General features: G+C 59.1%; 1 protein-coding gene across 6 annotated transcripts; it reads right to left on the bottom strand.

The window, feature by feature from the left end:
• Positions 1–27: 27 nt before the first annotated feature.
• SETDB1 (SET domain bifurcated histone lysine methyltransferase 1) lies at positions 28–14,143 on the bottom strand. Of its 6 annotated transcripts, none has more exons than XM_015280049.3 (23): positions 13,927–14,143; positions 13,399–13,615; positions 12,883–13,055; positions 12,364–12,401; positions 12,133–12,232; positions 11,551–11,718; positions 11,453–11,458; positions 11,257–11,365; positions 9,992–10,065; positions 9,478–9,668; positions 8,700–8,829; positions 8,238–8,376; positions 5,907–6,056; positions 4,714–5,301; positions 4,362–4,478; positions 4,084–4,253; positions 3,350–3,936; positions 3,123–3,151; positions 2,758–2,890; positions 2,135–2,297; positions 1,743–1,954; positions 732–820; positions 28–492 (listed from the first exon to the last, which is right to left on the bottom strand). In XM_015280049.3, exons 1-23 carry the CDS (start codon positions 14,126–14,128, stop codon positions 375–377), a joined length of 3,903 nt encoding a protein of 1,300 aa, XP_015135535.2. In that variant the 5' UTR covers positions 14,129–14,143; the 3' UTR covers positions 28–374. The 6 variants fall into 6 exon arrangements, with proteins under 6 accessions (XP_015135535.2, XP_015135536.2, XP_015135533.2 ...); XM_015280050.3 differs by having other exon boundaries at positions 13,399–13,612; XM_015280047.3 differs by having other exon boundaries at positions 11,257–11,458.
• Positions 14,144–15,058: the final 915 nt, after the last annotated feature.

Genomic DNA, 15,058 nt, shown 5'->3' with positions numbered 1-15,058 from the left:
GCACTGCGCTGTGAGAACCTTTGGTGTAGAAAACCCCATTTTATTGCTTTGTAACAACAATTCTTTACATCACAGCATGGGGGCGGCCGCCCCCCCCCATCCCCCCCACCCTCACCCCATAACTGTAATGTGATAATGTGTATTATCACCCCCTCCATCTTCCCCCCCCCCACCTCCAGGGGACCCCCACCACAACAACGTGGCACCAACGGTGACCCGCAGCTCCGACAGCCACAATGGGGGCAGCAGGGGGGGCTCTGCGGGGTCAGCCCCCCCCCACAGCCCGGGCTCAGGGGGGGGTGAGGGCTGCAGCCCCCCCAGGTGCTGTTGTGCCCCCCCAGCAGCTCACAGTTGGGTGGATGGGAGCGCCGCGCTCACAGCAGCCGCCCTCTGCACTCGATGGCCCCGCAGCAGCACAGCAGCTCTTTGCCCTCCACGCTGCCCACCTCGTAGTTGTAATCCCACGTCAGCTCCGTCCCCGCTCGGATCCTCCTGCAAGGAAACGTGGAGGAGACGCTGTGCCCGACGGGACGGAGGACCCCCACCCACTCCTTGGGGGCGCAGAGGGGACCCAACGCTGCCCCGCAGCAGCGGCTCCGACCCCCGGGGGGGCCCTACGGCGATGGACTCTCCCTCAGCCCCCTCCTCTCCCCCCTCCCCGCTGGGAGGGAGCGCAGGGCCCGACCCCACAGACGGGCAGAGGTCGCAGCCCCTCCGTGCCCCGCATTTACTTGCTGGCGAAGAAGGCGACCCATGGGAAGCGGAGGTCGTGTGTGTCCACAAAGACGTTCTGCACGAAGAGGTTGGGGCTGCAGCTGTGCTGCAAAGGGAACAGAGCTGTGGGTGCTGAGTGAGCCCTGGGGGGCAGAAAGCCTCACAAATGAGTGGCACTCCTGAGAGCACCGCATCCCACTGCATCCCAATGCATCCCACATCACCCCAATGCATCCCGCATCATCCCACTGCATCCCAATGCATCCCACCGCATCCCACATCACCCCAATGCATCCCGCATCATCCCACTGCATCCCAATGCATCCCACATCACCCCACTGCATCACCTCACATCATCCCACATCACCCCAATGCATCCCACTGCATCCCAATGCATCCCAATGCGTCACCTCACATCATCCCACATCACCCCAATGCATCCCACTGCATCCCAATGCATCCCAATGCGTCACCTCACATCATCTCACATCACCCCAATGCATCCCACACCATCTCAGCACATCCCACATGGTCCCACTGCATCCCACACCACCCCAATGCATCATCCCACATCATCATCATCCCATTGCATCCCACGTTGTCCCAATGCACCATCCCAGTGCATCCCACTGCATCCCCCATCATTCCAATGCACCCCACATCATCCCACTGCATCCTAATACACCATCCCAATGCATCCCAATGCATCCCCCATCATCACCCCCTGCATCCTACATCATCCCAATGCACCCCACATCATCTCAGTGCATCACAATACATCATCCCAATGCACCCCACATCATCCCACTGCACCCCAATACATCATCCCAATGCATCCCACACCGTCCCACTGCATCATCCCAATGCACCCTCATCCCACCGCATCCCATATCACCCCAGTGCATCGTCCCCCATCGTCATCCCAACGCGTCCCCCACCACCTCAGTGCGCCCCGAAGCACCCCCCACACCCCACATCCTCCCCCCCCGCACCCCCTGCCCCACGGCAGCCCTCCGGGCCGTGCTCACGTTGAGGTAGCGGCCCAGGTTCCCCTCCAGTTTGGCGTCGATGATATAGCAGGACTCCTCCCCGTCGTAGAACTGCCGCGTGGTCCTGCACACGGGAGCGCTGTCGCCCTTCTCGGCTGCTGCCATGTTGGTGGATTTGATGGCGATGCCGTGGGTGGACTTCAGGGCAAACCCCCGCGTGGATTTCACCGCCACCTGCCTCTTCACGGGCCCTGCAGGAGAGCCCACATTGCCGGCACTGTCTGCTTCCACCCGGGGGCAGAAACCCCTCCGAGGCGCAGCTCAGCCCCACACCACCCCAGGTGGGCTCCCCCCAACCCCCCCCAACCCCCCCATCCCTGTGAGCCACCGCAGCAGCACTGTGCCGTGCTGCTTCGCCTCCCCACGCCCACCTGAACCAGAGGGGTTCTTCTTCTCGTCCCCTTCCTCCTCCTCGGAGCCCGATGAGATGGTCTGGATGTCGTCGCTGTCGTTGGCAGTGCCCTGGGGCTGCCCCTCTGCCTTGGGCCCGTTGTCCCCATCGCTGTCGGTGCTGCTGGACAGGGTCAGCACGTCCTGGAAGTGCCATCGCGCTGCTGAGCGCGGGGAGGGCAGCGCTGCCCCCGGGGCTGCTCAGAGCTCCCCCTCCCCAGAAGCCCTCAGTAGAGCCCCTCCGCCCCCCCACACCCTGCAGGAAATCTGCACACACTCAGCTGGCACAGCACGGGGCTGAGCCACGCAGTGCTGGGGCTCCGGGGGAGCGATGGGCTCTCTTTGGGTCCTGCAGGGAATACCCCGAACACAAAGACCACAGGGATGGGGGACCCCCCCCCAAGGCTGCAGAGCAAAGCACCGCCACCCTCTTGCACAAAAGCTGAGTCCTTCAGAACTGAGAGGCGCCCACCCCCACCACGAGAAGGCAGCCCCAACCCCCCGATAATTGCAATTAGGAACAATTAGCAACCGAAGGAGAACGGCAGATGACAAAAACGGAAGCATGGAGAGCAGAGCTCGGGGCTCCCGTGGGGCAGCTCACCTCGGCGGGGGGCTGCAGGGGGCCCGAGTGGCGCCTGCTCTGCAGCAGCGCTGTTTTGCTGGTGGGTCTGCGCACCCCTTCCAGTTTGGGGGGGCTGGGGTTGTAGCCATACATCCTGCCCAGGTCGCTCAGCCTGCCAGGGGAGGAGAGGAGCCCAGAGGTGGTTGGGTGAAGCAGGGAGCTCAAAGAGAACAGCATCTCCACTCCACCTCCCCCCGGCTGCTCAGATCCCTCTGGTGCAGCAGTGCTGACATCTAACAGAGGCGGGGGGGGCAGCCACAGAACCTCAGCAATTCATTCAAAGGCAGATTTGGGAAGAACGAACGATAACACAGAGCAGGGCAGGACGACGGGAGGAACCTTACCCGGGAACCTTGCTCGGATCTTCAGGCTCCTGCAGGAGGAAGAAACGCAGAAGATGGAAATGTCTCCTTTGTTTGGGGGGGCTCCGGAAGGGCCCATTCACCACCGCAGCTCTCCCGCCCCCCCCCCCACCCCCCACCCATTGGGTCTGCAGATCCCCCCCATAGGGCCCAGCGCACCCCGCACCCCCCAGCACGGGGCTGAGCCCCCCCAGCTCCCCCCCACTCACATCCTTCCTCGGCGCCTTCGCCTCTCCGTCCGCTCCCCCCGGGGCAGAATCGGCCCTGCAGCCTTTGGCCTCCCCTCCTTCGCTCATCTTGAAGGACGAGGTGCTGTCGTTGTCCTGGAAGCTGTCAGACACGCTGTTGGAGCTGAGCCACGAGGCCACTTTGTTCTTGGAGGTCTCCTCGCTCACGGGCAGCTTGCAGGAGGCGGCGGCCGCGGCCTCATCGTGGCCGACCTGCTGGGTGAGCCCCGAGTCCTTGGAGGCCGTCTCTGAGAGCCCGTTCTCCTTCTGGCCGCGGGTTTGGCGCCGCGTGGCGTAGCTGCGCCACACCGAGCTGGTGTTGAAGCCCTCATCCTTGCAGAAGTTGTCGTCGGAGCTGTCCTCGTTGGACTCCTCCTGCTCCTCCGTGCCCGTGTTGTCCTCCTCGTCGTCCTTCAGGTCCACCCCGCTGCTGTCAGATGAGCACTTGGCGTCGCTCTCGTAGCCCTCCTTGAAGTTCTCCACGCTCTCGATGTGGTCCAGGTTTGCAAAGTATTCGTCGCCCATCTCCAGGCCCTCCTTGTCGGCAAAGTCATCCGTGAGGATTTTCCCTGGTGAGCAGAAAGCGAAGCGTGGGGTTCCCAACCGCACCCACACCCCACAGTGCAGCGACCCGCAGCTCTGGGCTGGCACTGCACGCACCTCCCGGCCCTGCACAGCTGCACGGCACCCATCTCAGCCAAAGCTGCCGGCCCTACCTGCGTAGATGCAGACGAAGGAGCCCTTGGCGATGTCATCGAGGCAGCGGATGCCCCAGCCCTTATTCTGAGTCTTGAACAGCTGCAGCCGGACCTGCAGCCCGTGCTGGACCAGGCGGTTGGTGCACATGTTGACGTTGCATTTGCACCTCTTGTTGCACTCATAAACCCTGAGAGAACGGAGAGCAGCGTCAGCTATCTGAGAGCAGAGCTGTCCTCCCCCGCAGCAGACAGGTCAGAGGGGAGGGGAGGGGAGGGGAGGGGAGGGGCACGCTCACCCAGTTGGGAGGCACTCCTCCAGCCTCTTGTGCTGGTACCCCGAGTTGGGGTTGATCTGCCCTCCCGGGGTGCAGCCGGTCGCTTGGACCGTCAGCTGGTGACAGGCACACTTCGACCTGCAGGCAGAGAGGGAAAAGACTGACCCGAGCCCCCAGAGAACGGATTCTGCACATCGCTTTGGCAGGAGGGGGAAGAGGGGAAAGCTGAGCCCCTGTGCGTGCAGGCAGGCAGCGCTCAGAGCAGAGCTGCGACCCAACGTGGCCATGCAGCTCCACGAGCGCAGCTCACCCAGCCGAGCGGGAGGGAAAGCGGGGCGGCCACGGCCACAGCCCCAGGCGTGGGGTCCCCTACCTGTCCCTGCAGCCATCCCTGCAGTCGCAGCCCACGAGGAACTCCCACCCGGTGTTGATGAAGACCCCCTTGCCGGGGATGCGCTCCTTGCTGTAGGCCACCTGCGGCGGCGGCGTGCTGTCGATCTCGTTGACGCAGGACAGCGGCACGTCCTCGCGGCCCTTGGTGATGTCGGCGATGTAATAGTAGGGTTTGTAGGGCTGGAACTTGCGGTCCACCAGGACGTAGGGATCCAGGCAGAACATCTCCAGGAAGAGGAAGTCGCAGTCGGTCTCGAAGAGGTAGCGCTCGATCTCGGCCATGCTGCGCAGGCAGAGCCCGCACGGCGTCTTGTAGATGACGTGGAAGCCCATCTTGCGGTTCACCCTCCGGCGGGCCGTCATCCTCCTGAAGTCGTAGAGCAGAGGGATGAGCAGAGGGTTCTTGCTGCGGTACTGGTCGCTGCGCATGGGCCGCACGCGGGACAGGCAGGCGTAGCTGCAGACGTGGGGGAGGTAGAAGAGCTTCTCCAGCGGCGCGCGGTACGACGGCTCGTTGGGCACGCGGTCCATCATGCCGTGGAAGGGCTGCGCCGGCCCGCCGGGGAAGCTGCCATGGGGAGAGGGGCACTGTGAGCACCCCCGGCTGCAGGAGGGGCCCTGAGCCTCCCCTCGTCCCGCAGAGGGCTTTGGGGGCTTCGTTCCCATCGCGCTGGGACGGCTCCGAGGTGAGTTTGGCGCTGCCTGAGAGAGAGGCAGAGCACGGCCCAAAGGGAGGCAGGGAGGTGGGGAGCATCAGCGGGCATTGCTGGGCAGAAAACCACCCCCAGGAGGGAGCTCGGGAGGCAGCCATGAGCCGCCTGCAGCCTCACAGCGCAGGCAGCAGCTGCAGGGTGACACAGAGCTGCCACCACGGAAGAGCTCCCTGCAGATGCAGATGAACACCGACCCCCCCCTCGGGAGCCCCAGAAAGTCTGCAGAAACTCGAGCCCTTTGCAAACAGGCAGTTTCAGAGGCTCTGGCCGGGGCTGAGCGCTGGGCAGGACTGATAAGAGACTTTCCAAGCTCAGGCCAACGACAAAAGGCAGCCAGCAGCTGTCTGGGAGGGACAGCCGGGTAAGGAGGTGCCAAATATCGGGACCTGGCAAAAACCAACCCAAGCCAACCCCAAACCCCCCCAGCACTGCACGCTGCGGGGGGCTCTGCTGCGCTCACCGATGCTGCTGGGCTGCAGCTGCCCTTCCTGCCGGAGGTGCATCGCTCAGCACAGGCGGTGAAGGCGACGACTGCCCCGAGCCGGGACGGAAGGATGTGCTCTTCTTGGCCACCTGCTTCCTCGACTGGGCCAGCAGACTGTCAGAGCACCTGCAGGAGGGCGAAAGGGCAGCAATTGGCAAGGGGCAGCGGCCCAATTCCCCCCCCCAGGTTAGTGGCAGCGTCCTGCACACACACACAGAGCAGCTCCATCCTCCTCACAGCCGTGCAAACCCCAGCACACGTGGCACAAACAATCCCGCACAGCCCAACAGTGAACCCCGACACACACAGCCGTTTGTTACAGGGCACAGAGCAGCCCTGCGCCAGCAGGAAGCACTCAGAGCCCGGGTTTGTGCCTCAGCACCGAGCAGTGGGAGGAATCAGAGGTACAGAGCTCTCCCATGCCCGTGCCAAACAACAGAACGAGATGAGACACGGGGATGTAACACCAGCAAAGGGCTCTGGGGGGTCCCAGACAGCCCTGCAGGGATGCACAGCAGCAGAGAAAAATTGCAGAGACCCTCAATCCATTTCCATGGCTGAAGCAGAACACAGCCCAGCCAGCCATCGGCTTCCCACAAGTGGAAGAACGCAGCTGTTATCGGGGCACAAAGCAGGAGGGGTCGACAACTGCAGCAAACCTCTGCTTGAAAGGGAGGTGTACAGCACACCTTTAAACTTCAGGAGCAAGAGAACAAGGCTGCTGTCAGCAGCGTCATAAAGGAACGGCACTGAGCAGCTCCATGGCACCACAGCAAGGCTGAGAGCGGGGCTGGAGGGGGAGGAGAGCTGACCCTCCCTCAGAGCAAATAAAACAGGGCAGCAAAGAAACCATTCTCTCACTTTTAATAACGTAAGAGACAACGTTTAACCCCAAAGTGCTCCCGGAGGGACACAGCGTGCTGCCTCAGGGCAACGATGGGACAGGGCTGGCTTTGAAACTGCCCAATACTTAAAGGCAGCACAGGGAAACGTCTGTAGTGTCTGCTTGATTCGATCTGACAATGAGATCCTGAAGTCAAAGCCACCGTCAGGAGAGGGAAGAAAAAGCGTTTCCGTGAGGATGGTTAAATGGGAACGGAGAGCTTTGTTGGGCAGTGAGACTGCGGTCTGCAGATCCCGGCCATCCAACTGCAGTGCCTTCCTGCTGTGCCCCGGGCAGCTCAGGGCGCCCCACCGCCCCCTCCCCGTGTCCTGGGGAGCCCCCATGCAGGAGGCAGCACTGCTTTCTGGGGGACCTCCCTTGGCAGAGCATCCTTTTGGTTGTGCTGGAGAAGAGGGGCCGGATTGCAGCTTCAGTTCTCACGTCTGGGTCACATTGGCACAGAAAGTGCATTTCCTACTTCACCCCCACATCCAGAGGGCAGCGTGAGTCACATTGCACTGCGCTTGGAGGGGAATCCCACGCTGAGAACGGAGCTTTGGGGCAGATGGGGTCCTCACACAGTGCTGCACCTACAGAGCATCCGCTGAGTAAAACCTGACGTGCTGCACGGGTTCCTCACAGTTGGGGCATCTCCTTTTTCCTCTCAGCCCACGCAGCAAAACGCAGCGACAGCAGAAAACGTGCTGGCAGGGGGTCAGGCGCCCGTAAATTCGGATGGGAAATCCACAGTGGTGGCAAAAATGAACCGGGGCAGCTGCCCTCTCCCCCTCTCTCTCAGGGTCCCAGAGCACGCACTCGGGCGTCCCGCTGTCCTCAGACACGCTCCCTTCGTCACCAGGCTGAGTCCTTCCTCCATCCAGGCCTCCTTCAGCACCGTCCCGGCCCTCCACGGTGGTCCCCCCCGGACCCCCGGCAGCGGGAGATGCGTGGGGAGCTCGGATGGAGCTCAGAGTGAACACATTTGGTCCACAACCGCCCGGACCAACCGCTGATGCCGAGTTCTCAGTGCTCTGTAAGCCATTGAGTTCTGTGAGCAGGTCGGTCCAAGCAGAGGAATGCAAGGCGGCCGAGGACCAAAGCCTGGACGTGACACGAGGGAGCAATTCAGATTTTCAGAAGAGAGGCAGCAAGCTCTCTAACTCGGAAATGCGGTGTGTGCAAAGCTCGAGCCCTAGCTAAAAGTGGGCACGTGGCTCAGGGGTGCTCGGCTCTCAGCTCCCCCGCCCCCAGCATCTCCTCCTGCAGCCTTTCCTCTTCGGCTCTCCCCAGAAGCAAAGCTAGAAACATCTGCGCAGCCAGAGATCTGCACCTGAGGGCTCTGCTACGCAGAAAGGGCAGCGCCCCAAAGGGCTGAGCACTGCAGATGGAACGCAAAGAAGCAGAGAACTGATGTGAGTACTTACTCCATCTCGGTGGGCTGCGGAGAAGAGGGCTGTGCTGCCAGGGAGGCCGCCTGCATCTGCTCCAGGGGTTTGTACTGCGTTCCAGCCCCGGTCAGATCCTGTGTGTACTGGACCACGGGGCCTTTGCTCCGCACGGCGCCTTGGGGGAGGAATCAAAGAGCTCAGTATCGACACAGAGCCCTTACAACAGCCAGAGATCGTCCCATCAGCCACAAAACACCAACGTGGTCCCCAAGGCAAGCAGAACGGAAGCACCGGCCATTAACAGCGGGCCACCGGCACAGCTTTGAGTCACAGCCAATCACCCCAGGTGGATTCTGCCTGCTTCTGCTACATCCCGCAGGCAGAGCCCGCTGCAAATCCTACATCTCTGGGAGTTCAGCTAAAAACTGCAGCACAAAACACACGGACGACGACCCCAGAATTCCCAGATCCACAGGAAAGCAAAAAAACGCTCCGTACCGACGTTGGGCCGAGTCCTCGCCTGCCCACTCTGCTTCTTTTCCTGGGTAGAGGCAGTGGAGGTTTTCATGCTGAACATGGGCTCGAGGCGCGTGGATCCCCGGTAAATCCACTCACAGCGTTTGTCATCCTGCAGCGAGGAGAATGCAACGCTCACAGCATCTGCTGCAAGAGCTGCCTGGGCGAGGGACGCAGAGCCAGGAAACGCCCGTGATGCTCTTAAAAGCCAACAGAACCCAACTGAGAAGAGGTAAAGCATTGACGTGAAGGCTTATGGAAGGTCACGCAGCTGAGAGCAAAGGCAGCAAACAGTGAATCCTGCCCAGTTATTTAGACAGGAAGGGACCCAGGGAGGCACCGCTGCGTCTGCTCCTCTGCTGCAATGAGCACAAGTTGAGCCTGCAGAATACTGCAGCTCCTGCTCAGCTTCTCAGAGCAGCACTCCTATTGAACAGAAGGTGCTGCTGGGAGCGTACAGCAGGAAAGGACCGGGACAGAACTGCTGCAGATGATGAATTCTGTTTCGTAACCATCTATAAAGCACTTTGCATGCATAAGTGTGGGAGCAAACCGCAATTAAAAGGGCTTTTGGAGCTTTCATCATGCAAATAAAAGCTTCACCTTCCCAACAGAGCAGAGATTAGCAGAACGTGTGCCTGCTCCAGAGCCCCATCCGACACCAGCAAGGAAACCGGGTTCCACCAGGCCCACAGGTTCAGCTGTCACACACAGACACACACAGCCTCCCCCTTCGATGGGAGAGGAGAAGTGGCCGTACCAGGAAGAGGATTTTGACCAGACTGCTGTCCACTTCTTCCACCCTGGATTTCCACCAGGTTCCCTCCCACTCGGTTTTGATCAGCTGGCCATTCTTCAGCAGCACCATGGGACGGTTGGGGTATGCACTGATGTACTCCTCAATGAAGTCCCGGCACGACACGTCCTCTATGTCCTCCCACGTCTTCTTAACTGTACAGAAAGGGAGAGAAATGAGGCTGGGGAAAGGTCCTTTGGCTCCCTATCAAACGGATTTCTGCTAGGAACCCTCAGGCAGCAGGCTGGGCAGCAGGGCACACGGCCACACCAACGCCCCCGGTGTGCAGGGAGCTGCAGCACGCTGCTGTGCAGGCAATAAAACATCGCTTCCTCCCACTCTGCATGCGAAGCAAATCTCTACAGGCACAGCACGGAAATGTGCATGACCTCTACATTCAAGATAAGCTCTTCTGTGTGCCCACAGGCACCCTGAGTAATCCCAGCATTAGGACACGGGAGAGGCAGAGGTCACTCACGCGGCCTGCAGACCGGGTACAGCTCCCACTCCTTGACGTACGAAGCGTAGCCATCATCAAAGAAGATCAAGAACCTGCACAACAGCACAGGGAACACGTGTTCAGCGTTGGGCTTAGAAATGCCACTGAATGAAAGCAGAGAAACCCCACTCTGCCACCTCCGAGTGCCCTGGGTCAGGCGTGGCACATGAGGATGGACAGCACTGCTCGCTCCTGCCCAGAGCTCCAGGCTGTGCAGCACTGCTGCTTCCCTCAGTGCTTCTGAACCACTCTCCCCGGCCCTGAGCTACATCTGCACTCCCAAAGAGAACACACAGAAGCTGCCCAAAGGCTTTCCAGCAGCACAGCACAGCCAGGCCCTCTCCCCCCAGCTCCAAACCTCTGTGCCTCCAGCACAGGAGCTAAAACGGTGGGGAAAAACAAACAGTTTAATTGCTCCTAATCTCCACAAAGATATTTTCAGAGCCTCTGGGACACGGCAGCAGAAGAGCTGCATGCTGTGACTGAGAGCAGCACCAGGGGAAAGCTGGGGGGGGGCAACTCCACCTGCACACAGGAGGTGTGTGTGGAAGAGCCCGGGGCTGGAGGGGAGATGGCTGAACCCATGAGGCTGAACTGCACGGCTCAGCAGTAAGGAAAAGAGATAAGAATAAAAGCGTGCCCCCAAGTAACAGTTTGGATGCAGGGCTGTGTCAGGGTTACGAGAGATCAGCAGAACAGCCAGGAGGAGCACATTTACAACACGACTTAAAGAGCACAGCGCTCTGCCCAGATATCCCACACTTATCAGATGGAACTTCACACGGTTGGGCGGAGCGTGGGAGGGTGATTAAATCCTCTGTCAATCTTCTTAGAAAGACCACAAACCAAAAACCACATCCAAGGAGCACTGCCTCTCGTGTGCACGCAGCTCGGGGGACTGCTTTAGACCTGCTGCTGCTTCTCATTACGTGCCCAGGCAGCACTTCTGGCACAAAACACTCCAGGGCTCCGCTTTCTTCATTCCGTGCCCTGAGCAGTGCAGGCTGATATCTGCATGATCATTTGAATGAATTACCAAACACAAGTTCTGACTCAGGGATCTGAGTAATGCAACAGAAGCTCCACCCAAAGCTTTCATGGATAAGACAAAGTGAAGAAACAACGCTGAGCACTACCCTGGGGAGGTCAGAAAGCAACTTAGCTTCCACTTCAGCACGTTTCCTTCCTTCTAATTGGGAAAAAAAAAAAAGGAATAAAATAGAATGGTTGTAGAGAATGAATACCTGTCTTTGTTCTTCACGTTTGGGGTTTCGGCCACTATGCCAGCATACAGCCAAACTTGATCCCCATCTTTGTATTTTGCCACAACTCTGCTCCCAACGTAGTGTTTGTCTGGGGAGGGGTGGTAGTCGTAAGCAATGTGATTGCCAGAAAGCAAACTCTTCCCCTTATTGTCAAACTTCACTTTGTACTTCTTACCAGCACCTGGAAGATGTTTCAGCAGAGCAGGATCAATAAAGGCACAGTGATGCCATACAGAAAGAGCTGAGCACCACTGACCCACACCCAGAACCTACCGACTGTCTGGATGGCAATCAGAGTTCCTTTGTGCCACGTTTTGGTTCTCTTCTTGCCCAGGATCCTCATGCCAACCTTCAGATCGCCATCGTTGCTGAGATCACCCACACCCACAGCAGGTCCAGAAGACTGGGGAGCACCAGGAGCTTGCTGAGGGGTTTGTGCATCTACCCCAAAAAACGGCCAGGTTAGAAACATCCCAGAGACTCACTCTGCTATGCTTGCAACTGGAAGCACATCTGTCAGACCCAAAGCAGGAAGCGCCCCTGCTTTCCTTTGCTGCAGTCAGTAAAGTGCCTCAGCTCTATAGGACAGAGCAATCAGCAAGGGAGGATGGCACAGCACTGTTACAGGAAAGCCACCATCAGTATTGGGGTTTAAAAAGGGTTTAAAGAAACGAAATGGGACTTTGGAATCCACACACCCTAACGGGTCTTCCCAGCAGGGAAACAGAAGAGAACAGAGCTGTGTTTTTCTTCTCCAAAATGAAAACCAACGGGTGGAGGATTGAGGCAGCATCGAGGCTGGGGCCCACACGAGTGCCAGCACACACCAGCCAGCTGCAGGAAGCTCACACTGACCTTTCAGTGCATCCTGGGCGTTCGTTCTCCTGTGCACAGCATCCATAAATTTCTGAACGTCCTGGGCAGACCTTCTCATTGCTGCCATGGCTTCCCGCAGCTGAAGGGAAGGAAAGGAAAAGAATATGGAAGAGTGTGGATTTTTATCCCCACTGAACACAAGGATGTCCCGAGCGTGCTAGCAAAACCCCACTGCAGAAGTGCACCACAGTCAGTTCTTTGCCAACTCACCAGAGTCTGATCCTTGGCGACTTTGGGACTGGTATCACCTGTGTTCAGAGAGAAAATAAGTGGGTTAAAATATACTGGGGACGAAGAATCCACCCTAGAAAGTCACTGAAAGAAAAGGGACCAGAGAGAGAAGCGTCTCTTCAAAACCATCCTCCGGTCCTGCCAGGAAATCCACTCAAAAAAGGCAATTCCCACCCTTTCTAGATGCAAGACATGCTGCACTTGCAGCTTCTGCATAGCAAAGGCAGCATTTGATGGGGACAGGAATTAGTCCAAGTTTAGCACCTGAACAAACCTAAACTCCAGGAACTGTGGGACAGTTCTGTGCCCTGGCAGATCATGATGGTGGTGATGCCCCTCACGTGAGCTAATGGCACTTCCCATCCGCTTTAGGGCCACCGTGGCTGATGGGCAGCTCTACAGTCCCCCTGTTCTGATCCTCCTCGCTCCCCTCCTGCCCCAGGACACTCCTATCCCCACTCCTTCCTCATCACCACAGAGCACAATAAGATACTGAACTGTTCTTCCATCCCAAATCGATACTCATGACGTCGTCGTCGTCGTCATCCGGGATCTCAATCACTTCTGTGGGTTTGGCAGCCAAGTCCTCCTCCTCAGAGCTGCTCTCACGGTACTCGAGGCCCAGCTTGGAGTACAGATCCTTTACCAACATCTCACATTTATCAAAGTCTCTGGGGTGGGAAGAAAGAAAGAGAGAGGGAGAGACATGAAAAGACGAAGTGAGTCCGGACGTATATCCCACGGCGTGGCTGAAAGAAACAGGAACCATTGGGGAGATGGCAATTAAACACAGCCATCGTGAGGTGAGGGAGAAGTATTCACAAGAGGGATTCAAAGCCACGGGGCAGCCATTTTAATTATACCTCAGTAACCACATACAAGTCAATCAGCACGGCGTCAATCTACACAGAAGGGAAATAGGCTTTGAACATCAGACTGTGCCACCCAATCTGCCCCATCTCTGCTCTCTGAGACCCAACTCAGACGCGTAACCACAATTCCAAGTGCACCCACCTCCAAGCATCATCAAAGAGACGGTCAACGTGAGCCACCTCTTCCTCCTTCTGTTTCACGTACTTCTCCAGCTCCTCCAGCTGCTGCTTCTTCTGCTTCACGTACTCAGACTTCTCCAGCTCCTCGTTGATGATGTCCTGCAGCTCCTCCATGGAGATTCCCATCTCCTCCATCACTTCTTGTTGCAGCTCTTTGATGTCCTGAGAATCCATTTCTGCTGCACCCAGAACCGCAGAGGGGTGAGGATGAGGTCTCACTGCTCTGCTCCATCCCCAACCGCCTTCCGCTGCCCTACAGCTCGCACTCTCCCCCGGTCCCACCCTCCAGCCCTGCTAATGCAAAGAGCTGCCGTGAGGAAGAAGGGGAGGTGGGAGGAAGGGAACACAGAGGGGCCGCGCTGCCCAATGGGGACTGTCTGGGTGACACCGCCGCGCTGGGGACACAGCCACCGACACACGGAGCCCCCCCCGCTCCCTCCCAAACCCCTCAGCGCCCCCCGCCTCACCAACCCGCTGTCCCCGCGCTCACCTCGGCCCCACGGCCCAGCCCCGACCCCTACAGCCGGGATGGAGGCTGAGGAAGGGGCCGGGGGCGTCAGACCGGAAGCCGCATGTCGCCACTTCCGGCAGCCAGAGGAAGTCCCAATCCTCCGACTTGAGGCCGGCGTTGCGCCACGCATGCGCGAGAGGCGGGCCGCCACAGCGAGCAGCGGAAGAGCGCCAATGCGCATGTGCAAGAGGAGAGGCTGGGGGGGGGGCCTTAAAGGGGCCGCATCCCCGAAAAGGCTCAGTGCTGCCACCAAGGGGACAGAGGGGGCCAGGGCCGGGGGGGTTCTGAGGGGTCTGAGGAAGGGATCAGGACGGCTTGGGGCCTCAAAGGGATGTGGGGCCCTGGGGTGCATAGGGGTAAGGGAAACTCGATGATCAGTTCCAACCTGAGCAATTCTGTGTTTCCATGAGAGCCCTGCGGTGCCGGGATGGGGCTCCGGGAGCTCCCAGTGGGGAGGGAGGGCCGTGAGTTGTCATGCTGGGAGCACTGGGGGGGCTCAGTTGATCTGCTCCTCCTCCCACGTGGAGGTGGGGATGGCACTGTAGGGGTCGATGATGAGTTTGGCGCAGCGCACCATCACGGCCAGGAGGAAGAGGCACGTGAGCACCACGAAGGCGATGGCGAAGCCCTGGTCCACATCGATGGCCATGCGGGCAGCACTCAGGCACGCAGCCCCGGCCACATCCCTGCAGGGCAGAGGGGGGCGGAGGGACAGAAGCAGCACTCATAGGACAAAGCGCCCCACTGTTCCCAGCGGCATCCCTCCCAGCTTCCCTTCCCTGCACAGCCTGCCCGCTTTCCAGGAAAACCCAGGTGAAAATACCCCATTACGTGCTGTGTGCAGCCGCACTGCTCAGGTGGCTGTTAGGCACAGCAGGACTTGGCTGAGCTCCCACAGAATCAGAGAATCAGAGAACATCTCGAGATGGGAGGGACCTGGAAGGATCACTGAGTCCAGCAGATGTGGCTCGGGTTAGGAGGGGACAGGAGCAAGTGGGAAAGCCATGCTAAGCAAACAGGGGTGTACAAGCAAGAGGAAAAGCGAAGGTTTGTTTAGGCTGGTGCCAGAAAAAAGCCACCAAACATGTAGATTTGTTTGTGTTTATAACCC

This window comes from Gallus gallus, chromosome 25, assembly GCF_016699485.2.
Source record: "Gallus gallus isolate bGalGal1 chromosome 25, bGalGal1.mat.broiler.GRCg7b, whole genome shotgun sequence".
In the NCBI taxonomy this organism is placed as follows: Eukaryota; Metazoa; Chordata; class Aves; order Galliformes; family Phasianidae; genus Gallus; species Gallus gallus.
This window is presented reverse-complemented; position numbering and strand designations above follow the sequence as displayed.

Bases quoted from the DNA above. Each gene is read 5' to 3' on its own strand.
- SETDB1 (XM_015280047.3), bottom strand. From the start codon at position 14,128: ATGCGCATTGGCGCTCTTCCGCTGCTCGCTGTGGCGGCCCGCCTCTCG. The intron at 8,830-9,477 runs GTACGGCCACTT...TCCTCGCTGCAG, and splicing joins TGGTCAAAATCCTCTTCCTG to GATGACAAACGCTGTGAGTG. The intron at 5,302-5,906 runs GTGAGCGCAGCA...TCCCCATGGCAG, and splicing joins GCTGCAGCCCAGCAGCATCG to CTTCCCCGGCGGGCCGGCGC.